Below are 20,687 nucleotides of genomic sequence, written 5' to 3' on the forward strand. Positions count from 1 at the left end.
GCATGTTGGTTATATATAATATACCCATACTGAACTCTAACTCCTTGCACATTAGAGGTGGAAGATGAACTTTTCTCTGTTGGAAATTATCCACTTGGCATTCAGTCCTGTGATTAATAACTGTGCAGAAGACTTTTATTGACTGCAGATCCAATCAGGAGAGATGAAACCATTACATAAATGGATTTTGGACAATATTTTGTGACAAAATACTTTATCTTTTGATAAATGTATGTATTTTTTCTACACATTTAGATTTTCTGCTTATCAGTCCAGTTGGTTCAGGTCAGAAAATGTTTAGGTCAGGTCTGATTAGAAAAAAATTAAAATAAAAAAGACATCTTTTCTGTATCTTCTGGGAATAACCGATCCATCGCAATCCATTTAAATTTGAAGTTTTAGATTGGACCAGATGTTATACCAGATGTCGAAACATTTTACTATTTCAAAGAAAATATTAGCTCATTTTGAATTTGATGGCAGCAACACATTTATAAAAAGTTGGAACAGGGGCTGAAAAACCTAACTGGCATAAAAAACAGCTGGAGGAGCATTTGACAACAGGTCAGTAACATGACTGCGTATAAAAGGAGCATTTCAGAGGCAGCACCTCCCAGGTGTTAAAATGAGCAGAAGTTCTCCAATCTGAGACAAACTGCATCTAAATATTTTGGAACAATTTTAAAAAATTTATTCAGCATAAAATTGTGAAGACTGACGATCCCACCATCTACAGTGTTTAACATTAAAAGACTCAGAGAATCAGGAGGAGTCTCACAATGCTAAACTTCACCCTGGTCCAACTTTTTAGAGAGGTGTTGCTGCCATTATGTTCTTTTCATTCATTCTCTGTACTGCTTCATCCATTACGGGTCGTGTGTAAGCTGGAGCCTATCCCAGCATTTTAGCAGGTGAGAGACAGGGTATACCCTGGACAGGTCACCTGTCCATTGCAGGGCAAACACAGAGAGAAACAATCATTCATACATGCATTCACTCCTAGGGAGAGTTTAGATAGACCAGTTAACCTAACATGCATGTCTTTGGACGGTGGGAGGAATCCGGAGTACCCAGAGAGAACCCACTCATACACAGGGAGAACATGCAAACTTCACACAGAAAGGCCACTACCCCCAGGTTGAAACCTCGAGCCATTATGTTCTATTGGGAATAAAATATAACTTGATGAGATTAGCAAGTCATTGCATTCTGTTATTAGTTAACATTTTACAGAATACCCCAACTTTTGGGAGTTGTGGTTGTAGATTTAAGGTATGAGGCTGAAATTACCCCACAATTTTATTTACATTCCACATTCATCCTCTCTTACTTAGTCCAAAACAAACTTAATGGAGTTGGCTTATCAGTATTCTTGCCTTTCATGTGCAAATATCATATTGAAAAATAATATTGATGAGCAGAGTCTGGATGATCTCTGAACGCCTACTGCTGATTGATCGTGTAGCTACAGGATTATGCAACTCTGCATCTCTTTTTAAATTCTGAAGCCTCAGGACAGGAAGCAAATTTAAACAAAAGAAGAAAACGAGTGAAGGAAAAGAGAGAAAGCTGAAAGAGCAATCACAAGAATGACGTTTAACTTTCATGTGGAAGCCTCTTCAGCATCGTTATCAACTTTTCTGCCAACAAAGCACATTTGATCGAAACTAAGCAGAAAGACTGTGAGAAACAGAGACAAAAAGAGCATTCCTAATTTCCACAATGAGGTTTGAAGTTGTGTTTTCTAGTAAAATATACCAACAACTGCTGGATGGATTCCCATAAGGTTGGTACAAGCATTCCTTAAAAGTTTTTTTGTAAAACCTCGCAATAACCACAACACGCAGGATGTTTACCAGGTTAGAGCTACATTTATCCAACAGAGACTATAGGTGGGACTGGTTAATGAGCACAAACGGTGTACACTTGGCATTTCAGGGTGTTGGAGGTATCAGGAGAAAAAGTGTATGACAAAATTAATCTTATGAGATTGTTGAAAGTGAAGAAGGACCAATCTGGACTCAGCCTGCTCTGGGGTGATGACGGCAGACCCACAAGTCAATATATAAGCTACATGAGTCATTTAAATTTGATTCAGGTAGGCGTGGTGAGGCAGTAGAGGTCAATGAGTTGAGGAGTGAAAGCCAGAGAAGGAAACTTCTAATCAGGGTTGATACCCTGACAACGTTTCTGCTGGAGATGGTTAAAGCTGCTATTTTTATAATACAAGTATGATGGATGGACTTGCTGCCTGATGAGCAGTAGTTTAATCTTTAGAGGTTTAATAGAAGGTGACGTTCCTTCGCCTGTGATAGTACGTCAGTGTTGAAATTCAGGCTGTGGAATGGGAATGACGAGTGGAGTTGGAGATCCCTGCACAGCAGTGATAAAATTCTCTACAAGTTTGGAGTCTTCCCAAATATCTTAAGATATTGTGACAAAAGTGTAAAATTGGTGAACCATTTTATTTAACTGTGCAAACATAAATGTTACGTGTGGGGGTGGTGGTGAGGGCCCAAATGCAGGCGGATCAGGCGGGAGGCAGAATTGGTGCAAATTAAAGGGTTTATTTTCCCAAAAACACAGGAACAGAGAAACACACATGACAGGGGATGAACCACATAAGGATCTGACAAAGACAACTGAAAATCAAGGGGCATATATACACAAAATGAGTAATGAGGAACAGGTGAATTAAATGTGAAATCAGACCAGGTGATCTAACGAGCCAGGAACAGAAAACACAGAGCACATGAGGGAAAACTACAAACTGAACTAAACATGAGAAAACCAGAAACCCAAACCATGATCAAAACCTAACACAAACCAAAGAACACACCTAAACCCAGGAACCATGACAATGAAGGTAATTTATATATTTTTAAGAAGCTTGAAAGTTGGGCTGGGTGAAATGGATTATAACTAATATCAGTTTATCACAATACACGATATATATATCTCAAAATATATCATGACATCTCCTCTAAATCACTGTGTAAATGTTGAATTAAACTTTATTGTGCATAAAAAGATACCAGTATAATGATTCAAGTAAACTGTTAAAAGGGATAAACAAAATGTTTTGCTACAGGGGAATATCTAATACCTGCAGGATAGTGGGCCTTGAGGACCAGCGCTAGAGAGCACTGATCTACAACATGAAGATAGTCTCAAACCCTGCATGGCCACATTTCCACCCACACTGAGGAAAACGTCAAATGAAACAGCCACAAAGCAAATTACTCTGGTGTCTTCGTTTGCTTAATTAATCCCAAGGCAAGTTTACAAGTTACAAGACAATTCAAGGTGTTTTACATAAAATGTTAAAAGCATCACAGCGGGGTGCAGAAGAAGCAATAACAAGTGCATTAAAAACAAACTTTAAAAACAAACAAAATAAATTAAAAACAGTAAAAAGTTAAAAAAAAAAAAAAAAAAAAAGAAGTTGCCTTGTGAGAAATTAACAGATGTTCTGATAAAAGGCAACAAATAAAAAAGTTTTTAACCCTGATTTAAAACTGCTGAGAGTTTCAGCAGACCTGCAGTTTTCTGGGAGTTTGTTCCACATGTGAGGAGCATAAAAGCTGAACGCTGCGTCTCCACGTTTAGTTCTGAGTCTGGGAACAGAAAGTAGATTTGACCCTGATGGCCTGAGGGATCTGTTTGGTTCATAATGAACCAGAAGATCCTGAATGTATTTTGACCTAAACCATTCAGTGCTTTGTAAACTAACAGCAGAATTTTGAAGACAATTCTTTGACAGACAGGAAGCCAGTGTAAAGGGAGTTATATGATCCACATTCTTGTTCTTAGTGAGGACTGGAGCAGCAGTTCTGGACTAACTGCAGCTGTCTGATGGACTTTTTAGGGAGACCTGTGAGGACAGCATTACAATAGTCCAGTCTACTAAAGATAAATGCATGGACAGGTTTTTCTAAGTCCTGCTGAGTCATCAGTCCATTAATCCTCAATATATGTTCTTTGAGGGAAATAAGGCTGACTTCACAACTGTCTTAATATAACTGCTGAAATTCAGGTCTGAGTCCAGGACTGCTCCCAGATTTCTGGCTCGGTTGTTAGTTTTGAACTTAGCTGTTTGAAGCTGAGTACTGACTTTTAATCTTTCCACAAATCTGGAAGGTAAGGTAAAAAGTTGACAGAAAAGCTAATCTTTGCCTTTTATCATCATAAGTTGGGAATTTGCTGAACTGGTGACATTTGAATCAACGTGGCCTGCTGTGACAGTCCTAAACAAGTGTTGTATCTGACAGGCTGAGTTATCACTGTGTTGTGGTGAGCAGCTGTGATACAGAAAAATAATTAGATAAATTATCTTTAATTCAAACTCTTTGATTTACAAAAGTATTTGTAATTTAAATCCAGTGTGTGTGTGTGTGTGTGAGAGAGAGAGAGAGAGAGAGAGAGAGAGAGAGGACACCATCTGTGTGTTTTGGCCACAGGTCATTTGGCCTGCTTCGCTGCTGTAAAGTTGCTACACCATTTACTCAAATCAGACAACTGCTTCCTAACTGTCACACACGCACACACACAAATTAATCTCTGGGCATTAGAATAGAAAATTGATTATTAAATTAACCTTTTAAAAGGATTCACAAGCAGAAATTTATGAAAAATGGCCACTTTATCAGGTCCACCTTGCTAGTACCTGGGTGGTTCTCATTTTTCCTCCATAATTGCCTTAATTCTTGGTATCATAGATTCATCAAGGTGTTGGAAACGTTCCTCAGATTTTGCTCCAAACTGACCTGACCGCATCACACAGTTGCTGCAGGTTTGTCAGCTGTGCATCCATGATGAGAATCTCCCGTTCCACCACATCCCTAAGCTGCTCTACTGGATTGAGATCTGATGTCTGTGCAGGCCGTTGGAGTACAGTGAACTCATTGTTATGTAGGGCTGCAACTAATGACTATTCTGATGGTCGATTAGTCACCGACTATTAAAACGACTAGTCGAACAATCGGATTATGTATCTCGTGATTATTATAAATGGATCTTATTTCACTTTCAGCTTTGAAATCTTGCATAGGGTTGTTAAGTAAGTCCGACGTGCCTCCTCTTTAAATGTTCGAGCATTACAGACGTACTTCCGTGGTACACAAGGTCCGCTTTACAAATCTCACATGTATTTAATTTATTTTGTAAGTTTAATGTGAAGTTATCCCATACTTTTGACGTTCTCTGCCGCCGTTTTGTTCCCTTGTCCGCCGCCATGTTGTTCCCCTGGCGGACTTTATTGCTCATGTGCAACTCTCAGCAGAGATAAGAAAAGAAGATGATGTCTCACTTTGTAGTTCTTTTTCCCCGACAATAGTCGACGGCTAAATTCGTTGTCGAATATTTTTATTGTCGATTGTTGTCGACAACGTCGACTAATCGTTGCAGCCCTATTGTTATGTTCAAGAAACCAGCTGGAGATGATTTGAGCTTTGTGACATGGTGCATTATCCTGCTGGAAGTAGCCAGCAGAAGATGCTGCACTAAGATGGTCATAAAGGGATGGACATGGTCAGCAACAATACTCAGGTAGGCTGTGGTGGTTGGTACTAAGGGACCAAAAGTATGACAAGAAAGTACACCAGATTCAAGATTCAAAGATTCAAAGCGTTTATTGTCATTTGCACAGTATGTGGCAGCAGCCAAAACTGTTGACACAAGGCAGGATGGAGCCATGTTTTCATGATGTTTCCACCAAATTCTGACCCTACCATCTGAATATGGAGCTGAAATGGAGACTCAGACCAGCAACATTTTTCCATCTTCTATTGTCCAGTGTTGGTGAGTCTGTGTGAATTGTAGCCTCAGTTTCCTGTTCTTAGCTGACAGGAGGCACCCGGTGTGGTCTTCTGCTGCTGTAGTCCATCTGCTTCAAGGCTGAACGTGTTGTGTGTTCAGAGATGCTGTTCTGCATATCTTGGTAGGAACCAGTGCTTTTTTGACTTCTTGTTGCCTTTCCATCATCTCCAACCAGTCTCCCCATTCTCCTCTGACATTAACAAGATATTTTGGTCCAGACAACTACTGCTCACTGGAGATTTTCTCTTTTTCTGACCATTCTCTATAAATCCTGGAGATGGCTGTGTGTGAAAATCCCTGTAAATCAGGAGTTTCTGAAATACTCAGACCAACAACCATGAAACATTCAAAGTCACTTAAATCCTCTTTCTTCCTCATTCTGATGCTCAGTTTAAACTTCAAACGTCGTCACCATGTCTATGTGACTAAATGCATTGAGTTGCTGCCGTGTGATTGGCTGATTAGATAGTTGTGTTGACAAGAAAAACATGTAAAAATACAAATAATCACACCCACAGGTCACGCTCAGTGTCAGGATGCCACGAACAACAGTTCTATTCAGTTGAAAGCAAGTAGGAGAGGAATGAAGGTGTGTTGGTTTGGAGGCTGATGGAGAAGCAGATCATGGAGGGAGTGCAACTTAGAAGATAAGTGAGGATGAGATGATGGTAAATGGTAAATAGACTTGTACTTATATAGATGATGGCAAGATTCACAAGTGGAACAATAGGAAACCAATATTTGAATCATTTATAGATTCATTGTGTTGTTTTAAAGTGATTTCTGTACCTTCTATCAAAAAATAAACTTTGGTTTTGTACCTTACTGGTTTATCTGGGCTCCTCTCTGGTAACACCCTGTAGCGTATATCTCATCCCAAATCCGGTTTTAATAAGGTCAGAGGAAAATAGAGAAATAGTTTGAGTTGCAGTTTTTCTTCTCTTCAGCAGTGTTAACCCAGAGCATGGCTGCAGTCAGCACAGACATAAGCTACTTTTCATCTTAGCATCTCATTTGGACTCCGTCTGCATCATCCTTTTGATCATTTAAATCAGGTTTCATATTCTCTCCATCTTAACCCACTACTAGTAAAAATCCATGCGTGGAGCTGTAAATGAGACAAAGTGCTATAAACGTTTGTATTTGTGTGCCAGGTGGACTTGTTTACTCACATCATAAAGCTGTTGTGCTCTCCTGTATGAATGTTGAATGTGCTGATATTTATTTCCATAATGTATTTTTCTGCTTGTGTGAGAACAAAGCTGAGCCCCCTGTGGAGAGACAGATTGTGTGAAATGAACTCAGCCGCTCACCCTGCTCTTATCCTACTGCCTCTCTCCTCCATCTCATTCTCTTGTCCAGGCTTTTCTCCTCCCTCCTCCTCTTTGCCTCTTCCAGTTACTCCCATCTGTCCTCTAACGCTTCCTCGCATCGCTCTGCTGCTTCCTCCAACTTGGTCAGAAAGTGACACCAAAGGTTTTAAAAAGGCTTTTTGAAAGACGCGACATGAAAGTGTTTCCGGAGAGTACAAAGTGACAGTGGAGTGAGCGATAAAACCGGCAGCATCCTCTCTCACAGCAGAATAGATATGGATGGCACGTCTCCTCTCCTGCAATTACTCTGTAATGACCTTTCTGGCTCATTCGTCTCCCACAGCTGAACATGCATCACCCTGCGCATTAACGGAGCTGCTGCTGCTGCAGACCGAAAGTATCAGATAATACTGAAAACTAATCCAATCATTTTACTCAAACATACACTTTTGGATCAGTACGTTAATCCTCTCTGCTACAAGCTGGTGCCAAACACACCTGCTGTTTATTCTTATTGAAATGTTCAAATTAGGTTTAGTTTGGGATTTTAGTTCTTAATATGATGTGGCATCTCAAATGCTCATGTTTATTAAGACCTGGATGTGCTGAAATGATTCAGCTTGGTTCTTGAACAAATTTTTTGGGTCTCTTGGAACATGTCCACCGCATGCAAGAAGGAAGCAGATACAGGAAAGGACTGTGTATTTATGGGTCTTAAACTTGTGGTATGAAGGTCTATAACAGGACAGCTTGAACTATTCCCTCCTCTCCTCATCAGTGCTGAACAGGTACAGAAAGGACGGCCATTATAATAAAATTATCCAACCATTCTTCAAATACCACCCAATCAGGTGTTTATTTGTATATTTATCTTTATTTGGACCCCCTTTAGCTGCAGTCAGTAACTGCCACTATTCTTCTTGGGGTTCATTCATTAAGTACAAACAAACATTTGTACACATAGATACAGTCACATACATTAACATATACACATAAATACATCACATCAGGGCATACAAACACTATATATGATATAGGATATGTGTATGGATACACACATCCATACATATATCCTACTTGTACATGTATATATAAATTTAATACCTAAGTTTTATGCTTTAATAAAATTATGTCATAGTGTTATTTTAAACTTAATGATGCTATTTCTTTTTATATAATTTTGTTAATTATTCCACTCATACAGTGTTGTGTTTGCTGTTGGCTTAAACATGTTGCCAAATGTGTTCAGCAGCTGTAGAAAGCATGTTCTTGAGGTTTTCATCAGTATGTCTCTCTGCTGTGACCTCTGTAGAACAGAAATGTACATGTTCCAGCTGAGTAAGTAAAGTCTTAACTGTTACATAGGACTGCTTGTGCGAACAGCTTTTCCAACTAATCTGATTGGAAAAATGTCGGTAGTTATCATCTTTGAGATAAAGTCCACTATTTGTTCCTAACATTTAAAATCAAACTTGCTGATTGCTGATTTGTAGATAGACCTTTTGTTGGACCCTTTACTCTCTAATGACTGTTCATGGTAGACTTGTGCACCTGGCATAAGTTGAACTTGATATAATTTTTGTTCATTCTTTAGCAGCTCTGCAGGCTGTTGTCTACTCACTCTGCATGTTTCTTCTCTTTTGCATTCCATTAGCATCAAATATCACATTGCGACACACTTTGCCCCAGAGCCTAGCAGTGGTGAAGAGTTCTTCTGTTGTTTTCTTCCTGGTAGTTGGCAAACATTTTTATAAAGTGATGCCACTTAGGAACTCATTACCAGCAGGTGCTGGTTAAAGCAAGACAGCTGCATATCAAGAAAGTGGTATAAACTATTACATTACAATTAAATGAATATTTTAAAAAATAATCCCTACTGATCCCCTACACATGACAAAACATGGAGCGTAACATCACATAGTGAGACGTGGAGATGCTGAACATCAGTGTGATGTGTTGAAACGTGCTGCATCTTTGTAAAGAACACAGAAAAGAAAAAGTAATAACTGTACAATTTTGAAGAATTTTTCTTTTGGGGTTTTCTGTTAGAAGATTGGGTTGCACTTCATTTTATTTATGTTTGGATTTTCCAATTCCTTACACTAGGCCACACTTGGCTTCTTTGTCTAAACCCTTTAATAACCCCAGTTTCTGGTCCAGCTTTAAAGTCAAACAAGTAGACAGGAAGATTGCGTTCTTACTCTCTGGTTTGTTTAAACCAGGGGTGCTCAAGTTCGGTTTTCAAGATCTACCATCCTGCAACTTTTAGATGCAACCCGTCTCCAACACACTTGAATAAGATGTCATCTGCATGTCATTCAGCTCTGCAGAGGCCTGGTAACGAGCCAGTCATTTGATTCAGGTGTGTTGGAGAAGGGTTGCATCGAAAAGTTGCAGGAAGGTAGATCTCGAGGACCGGACTTGGGCTTAAACAGTCAATAATTCTTTAGAAAGCTTTTTAATTTCTGACTAACCATGTGAAAAGTTCTATTCTGTCTGCAAAATTCAAGCAACATGTGGTCCAGACTGTCTACAGGCTGTCACAAAAAAAGCATATTGTGTTTGTGTGCATTACTCTAAATCTGATCATTTTTGTTACTTGGTTCATTACATTCTACCATTTGTTGTCTTTTCCAGCCACTTGCATGTAAAACCAATGAAAGCTGTGTTTTATTACAGAAGCTGTTGGATTTATAAACAGAAACATGGTCCAGTAAAAAGGGCAAGCAATTCCCAGCTAAAGCCAGTTTTGATATTGTCAATAATAAGATGTTTCTAGTGACTAATCAGACAGCAGACCTCTTCCAAAGTCAAAGTTTTGATCCCCAACTACCTGTCTAAGTTTTGTTTAGTATATTTCTTTCCCTGTGCTCATCTCATGCTGACTTTCCTGACTTTCACTGGCCCGTGGGTGTGGGTGGACTGGTTGTGACTGTGGATCAGTAACTGTTGCTTCTTCCTTTCTACAGCATATCAAACTACACCCCTAAAGTGGGAGAGAAGGACACCCAAAGAGCGATCCGACAAGCCTTCAACGTGTGGCAGGCCGTCACGCCGCTCTCGTTTCAGGTCAGAAAACACCTGCTCTGTTATTAGTGGTCTTTCCTACTTTATTCAACATCAATTGAACACTTTCAGTGAGGTTGTAGTATCAACTTATATTTGATAATTCATCATAATTTTTTCATGCAATTTTATCGAATATACTGAATAGACAATGCTTCAAAGCAAGCTATGAACTCAGCATCAATTACGGTGGTGATTAGCAGGTTCAAACAACAGGTTTCTGATGACTCTGGAAACTCTGACTTTCAGCCCAGCTAAGTCAATGATCTTAATTATATTCCTCTTGCCTCCTGGATGCCTGATAAATCCCAAAGGGATGGAGAGACTGTTCATTCATCACTGTTGATTATCAGTATCAGATCCTCAACCAAACATTAATGCAGCTCTACACAAAATCAGTCCACAGTGTAACAACAGTTTCTGCACACTCTGTCCTGTAGTCACTCTGGGACACGATCATCAGTCCTCCAAGCACAAGTCCGATTCTCTGAGCTACTTGTAGCTCCTCCAACGGTTGCTTTTTAACTTCAAACTTCACAAAATGTAGAAAAATTTTTCTTCATCTCAATTATTTTTCTGCAATTTACTGGATGGCTCACATTATAATTAGCTAGCTGTTAGCTGCAAAGATAAATGGCATGGTTAGATAGTTTAAGGCTAATCCACTTCCACAGGCCCATTTATAACATTTCAGTATTAGGAACAGGGTTGACTTTTGCTCACTGATCCATGGAAATCAGATCTTCGATTTCAGACCAGCCCTAAAAATCCATGTGCTGTGCAGTTATATGTTAAATTGTTGACACAACACAGGCTCATCCCGTAGGAGCCGTTTTTATGAATGAATGATTATTCCTTTGGAAATGGTCAAGTAAATGGACTGGACAGAAAATTTGTGAAAAAGCATAACATTTTGAGAAAAAATTTTTTTTTGAAAGACCTTCAGGAAACTGGAGAACTTCCTGATCAAGTTCACTTTAACAGATTACAACAAAATCTGACTCCTGAGGAGAGAATTTTTAAAGCAATTAGGGTTGGGTCAACAACAGAATCTTATAATTATGACAAACCACTTAAACAGTCTTGAAAACAAAATGAAAATCAGAAGACTTTTTTTGATGGCTGTTTGTTCTCCCTCAGTTTGTCCTTCATCCTTCCATGTAACCTCTGAGATTTGTGTTATTTTCAGTGTGTTTAACAACAGTATAACAATGATCATTTTTTATCCTGACTCTGTGTTGACTCCCTCTTTGATCCCCCTCAGGAGGTTCCATACTCAGAGATTAAAAACGAGGGTAAAGAGGCCGACATCATGATCTTCTTTGCCTCCGGTTTCCACGGTGATAGCTCCCCGTTTGATGGCGAGGGTGGTTTCTTGGCACACGCATACTTCCCTGGCGCTGGCATCGGGGGAGACACTCACTTTGACTCGGACGAGCCTTGGACGCTCGGCAGCGCCAATCATGATGGTAAGACCAACTGTCGCCGTGGTTACAGTAATCTCTAACATTCATCGTCAGAAACATGGAAACACATTAAACTTCAGTTAATTAAACAGAAGCTGATGTTTTGAGTTATCTGGTTGAGCTTGTGTAAATAAATTCTTATGCTGTGAAGATCCCTTCAGTCGTTGCTTAATATCGGTGAGTGCCACTTTCTTTAGTCATTGGATGAAAAATGGAGGGAAAGCTTCCAGCGCTCTGATTTAACTATCTCAGTTTGACGAATGGCTCGTGCCAGATTGTGTCTGCTTGAATAACGCATTGATTCACAGAGACACAGGGAAAGGAACCTGCTTTGAGAGATTAGTGGAAAAGAGAATTAACTTTGACAGAGAAGTTCTAAGTTTGTGTCAGTGTGAAGATGTTTCTGTTGTAGCAACCATCCCAGGAAACAGTTTCATTATAGTTTTTATTTCATTTAGTATTCTTATAGCTGTAGGGTTTGTGCATATATCAGAAGATCACCTGGTGATTTATATGAAGCTGTAAAACAAAATGTTCTTCAGCTTATTCCAAACATGCACTCCAGTAGATCACCAGCAGGTCATTTAGGTCATGGAAGTTGTGAGGAGGAACCTCCATTTATTGACCTTCTAGCATGTTCCACAGGTGCAGGATCAGATTGAGGTCTGGAGGCGTCGAAGCCCAAATTAGCACCATGAACTCCTCATCGTGTCAGGATGCCAAGCAAACTTTTTCCACTAGCAGAACTGTTATTCCTCATTGAAGAGTTTAAAAGTATTATGACAACATTAAAATTCACAACTTAAAATGAGATTCAATATATATATTAGGAATGGGGAACCTTTTTTCCATTTCCAAAAAGTCATTTAATGGAAAGAAATCTAGTAGTTTTTCCATCTTTAACATCCTTCCAACGTTGCTTGACTTTTATAAGGCATACAGCAAAATAAACCCTCTCCAGTTCCATGCTTTTCTAGTTTGGTTTGTTTTTTGCCTGTAGTCCCTGCCACTGCTGATGACACTTGATATACTAAATGAGTGTGACGTTGTCCAGGTGCACACTCTCAAAAATGTCTCTTTATGTCTAAAATCCTTCAACACACACATACACTCACACAGAAACACACAGAGTAATTGAAAGATATGAGAAAAGATAGTGAGACGAGAAAGTTTCAGACACTGTGAAAACTAATTCATGATATCAGCTTTAGAAGGGCACCGCGAGGAGAAACAGCTGCATTTACTCTCCAGTTTAAAATCTCATGTTTTCACTTTAGCGAAGGGACGGTCTGTTATTAACCTGCTGACACCTGGAGGGCAGAACTCAGGGCATAGTGGCCCACAGAAACTGCTGAATGAACCTCAGTCCATAAAAATGTTGCTTTGGATAACGGGTAACATAAGCATAAGTCGCTGCCTCTTTCATCATGTTTCTCTGGCAGCTGCGCAAAGATACATTCCTCCTTTCATTTCTATGATTTACTGACTCAAGTCATTATGCACACGAAGAAGTGCGTATAAAATAAATCTGCTCTTGTCTCCTAATTGCAGGAATATCTCACACAAAACATTAAATTCAGACAGGAGGAGTGAAGAAGGCTGACGTGAAGAAATGTTCCACATATTAATGATTTTAGCTGGAGAGAAAAATAACATGGTTGGCAGGTAATTTTGCTCGTCGGCAGGTGAAACATTTCTCCTGCCCTCACAATGCCGACTCATTGCAGCAGGCTGAGTCCAACAAAGCGAACCCTATAGACTCATCAAACTGGGACTTCTTGAAAGACAGGTTTCATGACAGAGATATCAAACATCTTTATCACAAGAGAGAGGATGACTGCAGGAGAAACATGATAGAAAGAAGCGTTATTGTCACCGTGGGGCAGCCGAGCAGCCATGAGGGGACAGGCTGAGACATGGAGAGCACCCACTGGGAATTCCCTCAGGCAAATGTACATGAAGTGTACGTCGTAGGCTCTGAAATCAACTTTATCTTTCCTGTAAGGAGAAAGAGAGAGAGGGCAGATAAAGGCTGTTGGAGAGATGGAGGAGAAGGAGGATGAAGGTTATGGCAGAGGAGGGAGATAAAGGGAGGTACTGGAGAAGGGGGATGAAAGAAACATCCGCATGCAAGGACAGAAGTGTGTGATGGTGCAAGATAGGGAATGAGAAAATTCACTGCAAAGCAACGTGAATGTTAAAGCAGTACTGGTTTTATTTATCACAGAATCAACCTTTCAGAAACCTGATTTTAGACAAAATATCTCAATTATTCCCCAAAAGATTGAAATGTGCATCATGTCCAACATTTATTTATTTCTAGTGTTAGAACGGGTTCTTTGACTTTCTCTGCAGCGCCACCATGAGGTTGAAAAAGACACAACATGTGTCAATGGAAAACTATGGAAACTGGTGAAATTGGAAGAAAATATTGTGTACTGTGTTGTCATGTATCACTAACATGTAGGAATGAGATCATTACTAATGCATCAGCAACTTGTTTAATGTCCATATACTGTTTTAGTTTCAAACTGTGCAACTGAAAGCTGATTTATGCTCCCTCACGTGCGTAAATAGCGACATCTGTTTCAAATGTTGTTATGCGTCGCCATCCTTATACTTCCATGCGTGTTTTGCGTCGCCATGGCTGTTAGGTCAGTTCCTTCACTAGTGGGCAGTGCTAAGTTTAGAGTTCACTCCAGTAAGCCGACATCAATTTCAGTCCCCATTTGGCGGGGGTAATGCATGGCTGTAAGCTGTTACCAACTGCCCAACACGCCCTAAACATTTGTATGTTGTCTTTATTCAAAAGTTCGGGCAATTTTTACAGTTGCTGTGCTCTTCTTCTTTTTTTTTTTTTGCTGCTTTATTTGTTCCTTTCCTGGTTCTCTTCTTCTCTCGTTTGTTTCTTTCCCTTGTCAAACGTCAGCTGTTCTGCTCAGCACTGCCCTGTGATTTCCCGTGGAATTGCTCTGTCTTCTCCGTCAAACAAACATGAGCATGAACATGACAGGTCTGAAGTAACACAATGGCGGCTAGTTTTGAAGACCGTCTCTCAGACCATGTCCACAGTCATCTGTACGATTTTCTTACCTGTTGCACAGTGATAAACACTAGTGCCTTAACAGTTGGCAACAAATTGGAAGCATCAGTAGCACCCATTCTGCTACTGCCCATGATGCATTGTGACAAAAAGATAATAGACTATGAGTGGAAGTCATTTTTATTAAATATTAGAAAAGCATTTTATACATCACGCATAAGTTATGTTAACTACAGATGGTCCAAAATGCTCAAAAATAATGACTAAAAGAAATAAATAACCTTATCATCTAAAAAGACACAAAATTATCAGAAAATCAATAAGGAAATGCTAATAAAAATAAAAAAAAACACAAGAATCTGAAAGAGATCATTTGACCATAAAAAGATGTAAAACTACAAAATGGTGAGAAATAATTGGCTTTAAATAAAAGCCTCTGAAATGGCAAATACTGGTCCACCACCTTATCTTTAAATGGAGAAGCCTATAAATTAATGTGTGAGTGAGTGAATGAATGAATGAATGAATGAATGAATGAATGAATGAATGAATGAATGAATGAATGAATGAATGAATGAATGAATGAATGAATGAATGAATGAAATCAGATATAAGGGTAATCTTTTTTTCCTTCTGTGAACAGTTGTTGCTTTGTGGACATTTGAGACTATTTAAGCAAAGTGAAAAAGGAAATTCTTCCACTGAATATTTATATTAGAAATGGCTTCTTGAATGTAAACTTTAGAAGATGTTCTGATGGTGAGTTTAAAGGTCTGAAGCAGCTCAGAGACTCATGTAAACAAGTTTTCCTTAATAGAAAAATAAAGTTAGGAGAAACTGCAGATCTGTTAAAGTGGGAGCTAATGAAAGAGCCAAAGGAAGCAGTCAGCAGCTTCTGCTGTTTTCCATCTGTACAGTTGCATTAGTGTGTAAGTCAGCTGCCGGCCACTGAGGCTGTAATCTTCAAATACAGCGGCCGGGGTAAAGAAGAAAAGATAATTATGTTCTGTAATTAGGTTCAGGCAGAGTCAAACCAATTACGAGTCCATGAAATGTATTAATTTGAGCTCTGTGTTCAGACTGTAAGAAGTCATTAAGCATCTGACGGCAGCTCAGAGCCGGTTTTACTAATCCTGTACGAATACAAGACGTTCGGGAAAACATGACCCTCCTCTTCTCTTTCTTCCTTCTACTTTGATTAGTTAAAGTAAAGTACAAGTACTAGTGGAAGTAGCATTGTGGTGGATGCTTTGGTCAAATCTTCGGTGTTTGCTTAGAAAAACCCTCCTACAGGAGCTTCATCAACTTATAAGTTTTGTGTCTTCTGGATACTCATACCTAATGTGATCTACTTGTGGTGAAGTTACCACGATCTTAAGGGTGAACTTTTCTGTAAATCTCCATCTTAAACATTTTTTATAACACGTGACTTTTACAGGCCCACATACTTTCAGTGAAGGGATGGTTAAGAAAAAGCACAATCGCTAATGTTTTGTAGGAAGATGTGAGACATTGTCTGAGTATTCCCTAAGTTTATTTGTGTTCAGCACTAGATTATATTACAAATGATAAAACGTTAAGCTTTGTTATGTCATAGATCATGTTACTCAGTAAAAGATTGAAGCTTTCAGTTGGAGAAATATCCATCAGTTTAGCTCAGTTTCCCAATATTGGTAACTATCTGCTGTTTCAGACCAGCCTCTACACGGCCAAGCTGATGAAAACATGGAAAATCTTGGAAGTCTAAAACGTCTTTGTATGTAAATGGATGAAAGCAGTTGGGATTTAGAACCTTTATGACAGATTCTATATTGTTTTTGCTCCTGTAAGTACGACTTTTGGTGTTTTAATAATGTTTATATAGTGTTTTTATAGAGCTACGTGTGTTGGTCGTAAACAGACTATGACCGGCTGTTTCACTCTGTTTTGTTCTAGATTCTTCGTGGGAGTCTATGTTGTCTTCATCAGAGATTGCTAGGACATTATGGCGAAAAAAGCAAAAACATTAGCTAAAGTTCAAATTAGCTCAAGTCCTCCACAACTCTGTGAAGCCAACAACAACTAGTTGTTGCTGGCTCTGAGCTTATCCCTCAGATCAGTCAGCAGTGACCCAGACTTTACTGGTCTGTTGTGGTGACGAAGGACCTGAATGGTAAGGTGAAGCTCTCGGTTACATTCCTACCCTCACCTATAGTCACAAGCTGTGGGTGGTGACTGAAAGAACAAGATCATGGATACAAATAGATTAAATTAGTTTCCTCCGCAGGGTGTCTGAGATCTCCCTTGGAGATGGGGTAAGGAGACTGGTCATGGAGGGGCTCAGAGTAGAGTCGCTGCTACCCTGAATGGAGAAGAGCCAGATGAGATGGTTAGAATGCCTCCTGGATGTTTACCTGTTTAGGTGTTCTGTACACGTCTCACTGGACATGCTGGAAAAAGCTGCAACCCAACCTTGGATAAGTGGGATGGATGGATGGATGGATGGATGGATGGATGGATGGATGGATGGATGGATGGATGCTAATCTTTATTGTTATTGTGGTTTATTTTGTGTGCAGCAGTAGTTCCCAACTTGGGTTGCCAAAGAATAACTTGAAGATTTTTATGATTGAAATGCTATCAAGCTCATTAATGAGCAGAAACATTCAGACCTCACATCAGACGTGTGGAGCATCTCTACTCAGATAGTTTTCTCCTCTAAATTCAACATGTTTGCTTTTCCACAGGCACATTTTAAAGTCGTAGAGCGGCAGCTCATTATTTATGCATTCACGGATTATAAATTTAAAGTCTCAGTTTGTATGAGCGTGAACTTGTGTGTTTCGCTGGATGTGACGCTGAACTGTTTGCCATACTCTTGAGTAATCCCCGTCAAGGAGCAGCGTTTGAAGAAGTGGACTTTAAAAAGTGGAGCTTTAGAAACTGACAGTTGCTTCCTCTCACTGCAAATTCTTCTTTTGATGTGACATTCATGCAACACTGCTGATGACTTGATGGCATCACAGACCAACTTATTCTCACTTTGCCAGCTGTCATTAGTCTTTTTCATTGAGTTCTCACTGGGAAAGCTTTGCTTCATTTCAAACAAACAGAGATGTTGAGATTTTTTTCAGTTATCTGTCTTTAGATGAACAAGAAGCAGCATCGAAGGTCTACCAGGGGCACCAGACGCTCTTGTTTTTGTATTTTATCACCTCATTTTACGGATTGTTTGTTAAACTGGCAATGAGGTTGAGAGGGAAGCTGTTTCTTCCCTCTGTCTGCTCCAGTTTCCTTTTCAGGAATTTCTTTCTGTCTTTTTCTGCAGGTAACGACTTGTTTCTGGTGGCAGTCCATGAATTGGGTCACGCACTGGGTTTGGAGCACTCGAACGATCCCAGTGCCATCATGGCTCCTTTCTACCAGTACATGGACACACACAACTTTAAGCTGCCTCTGGACGACCTGCAAGGCATACAGAAAATCTATGGTGAGCATTTCAGATTTACATCAAGACGTAATAAAATAAATCATCTGGTCATTACAAGATTTTAAAATGAGGCCAAATACAACCTCAGATTAATAACTGTCTTTTTATTTACTGAACAAGACATAATACAAAATTAGGGCATGAAAAACTGGTCCAGCTTATTGCTTTCACTTGAATTAAGAGGGTCAGTACCAGGACACCTTGCAGTCATTGAGTGGACCATGAACTCATCAACTTATAGTTACTTTTACACATTGATTCTGCCTTTGAAGGAGTTTGTATTTTCTGTTTCATAACTTTGTTTCATGAAAGAAATGCTGTAAAATGTTGTTTAAGTTGTTTATTTAACATCAGGATTATTACCACTGGTTCCACAAATTTGATTCAAATTTACAATTCATATGAAAGTGCTGATGAATATGATAGTCAAGGTTTCATGGTCTGGGTTAGTTTTTGGGTTTGTATTTAATGTTTTTTTGGGTTTTTCAGTAAGGATTGGGTTTTTGTCTTCTTTGCTGCTTTGTGTTTAGATGTTTTCCTCTTGTGTCTTACTTCCTCTTCACCTGGTTTCTGTTTACTGATTACCAAACCTGTTCCCTGTTAATAATTCACTCCTTTCTATATTTACCTGATGGGTTTTGTCGATCCCCATTCTCATCCCTTGTTTTCCTCGTCCTGGTTTCCCCTCGTGTTCTTCACTGTAATCAGTCTGTTTTTGGAGTTTTGGTTTCTTGTCTTTTCTAGTTTTGTTTTGTTACCTGTTTAGTGCCTTTTGTTGTGTTTTTAATGAATCCTCTTTTCCTACATCCGCCTGCCTCCCGTCCCATCCTGCATTTGAGTCCTTTTTCCACAATGTCCGTATCACTGTTTTTACTGAAACCTCAAAGCTTATAATATACCTCCAAAATAAAAATAAACTAAACAAATTTTGGACTGTTTGAAGTGTGAAGGAACCATCTGAACACAAGACTTCAGTAAAAGCAAAAACTTGCAAAAGCTAAAACAGCACATGGTGGATATCAATTATTAATCCTCAAACTCAGAGTTTCTGAATTATGAAGAATGCTTAGTGTCCAGAGCAGAGTGCCGTGTGGGGAAGGAAGGCTGATAAACATCACGCAGAGCCGAGCAGCTTCTGCCCAGAAAGAGAAAATTAAATGCATACTTCTTTTTTTTTTTTTTAATTTACAACAGATAAACTTTGTGTTTTTTTAAGAGATGAGAAGATGCTTCACATTTCTGTCATCTCTCTTTTTTAAGAGAACAAGGCGGGTTGATGTCTGTCAGCAGCAGACATGTTTCTTGACAGGCTGTTGTTGTAACATTGCGTAATATTTGTGATGCAAATACACAAAAAAAGGAGAGAAGAAACAAAACCTGTCTGTTGGGTCAGAGATAATGTGTCGTTGAGGAATATTTCCATTCACATCATCCATCATATTCCACAAACACCCCGATAAGCCTCACATCTAGAACCTGTAGCGTTTATTTATTGGACTTTTGTTCCTCCTCGCTCTGGTTCCCTTTAATCAGCAAAGCTTGAAGGTTATCTTCCACAGAACAAAAACTCATCCTCACACTAAAGGTCATGATACGCAGCTGACATTTCGAATCAGCGTTGAATGAAAATACTGACCACAAGCGTGCGGTCAACAGTGTTTTTCCACTGCTCTTCAGTGTTCTGTGTGGAAAACAGAGCCTGCTTTTTCATCTGCTCAGAGTTTAACACATTTGACTCACTGCTCTGTTTCTCCTTGATCTGGAAATACCACCGACTTCACCGACCACCTTTACTGAAGAATTTCATTTCACAACCAGATGGCTGGAGTGAAAGTCCCATTCATTGTCAATATGGTTCTTAATGTGAATGAAAATGTACCACTTCTGAGGACAAACTCCTCATGTCTTCAGAAAAGTTTTGTAAAAGCCCAATGCATGAAGGTTTCTTTTTTTAGTCAGGCTGAGCCATCCATCCCCATATTGTACATATATTTGTCACACGGTGAAAAGGCTGGTTTGGTTACATCTTTAATATGGCTGTTAACATTGGTTATTAAAACTAGGCCCTAACTTTTGGATTCCCATCTTGGGCTCCAAAGACAAACATTTTAGATTTATCTTTATTTAGATAAAGAAAACTCTGGAACATCCAAGTTTTGATTTGACCAAGGTCAAACTAAAGCTTTGTAGGGGATCAGCTTTATATTACTGCCTCCATCTGGTGAGACAGTAATATAGAGCATAATTATAATTGGATATTTTGATTGTTTCCATGATCTGAGCCACTGGGATCATGTAGATGCTGAACAACAGGGATCATAAAATGGAGCACTGGAAAACCCCATGTCATCTTTGTTTCAGTAGATCTATAGTTACCAACTGATATGAAGTAGTTCTTGTCCTTCAAATAGGATTCAAAACCAGACTGGAGTTTCCCACCCAATTTTACAGTAGGTCTAATAAGATGTTACGGGCAACTGTATGAAAGGCAGTGCTGAGATCTAGATGAACCA

General features: G+C 39.3%; 1 protein-coding gene across 1 annotated transcript in view; it reads left to right on the forward strand.

Moving 5' to 3' along the window:
• mmp24 (matrix metallopeptidase 24) overlaps nucleotides 1–20,687 on the forward strand; it is a 78,421-nt gene that overhangs the window by 29,447 nt on the left and 28,287 nt on the right. The window contains exons 4-6 of the mRNA XM_041979381.1: nucleotides 10,100–10,199; nucleotides 11,461–11,665; nucleotides 18,013–18,174. Of these exons, the coding sequence (XP_041835315.1) occupies nucleotides 10,100–10,199; nucleotides 11,461–11,665; nucleotides 18,013–18,174 (467 nt within the window). The remainder of the gene's footprint in view (nucleotides 1–10,099; nucleotides 10,200–11,460; nucleotides 11,666–18,012; nucleotides 18,175–20,687) is intronic.

The sequence above is a fragment of the Melanotaenia boesemani genome, chromosome 3, assembly GCF_017639745.1.
Source record: "Melanotaenia boesemani isolate fMelBoe1 chromosome 3, fMelBoe1.pri, whole genome shotgun sequence".
Classification (NCBI taxonomy): Eukaryota; Metazoa; Chordata; class Actinopteri; order Atheriniformes; family Melanotaeniidae; genus Melanotaenia; species Melanotaenia boesemani.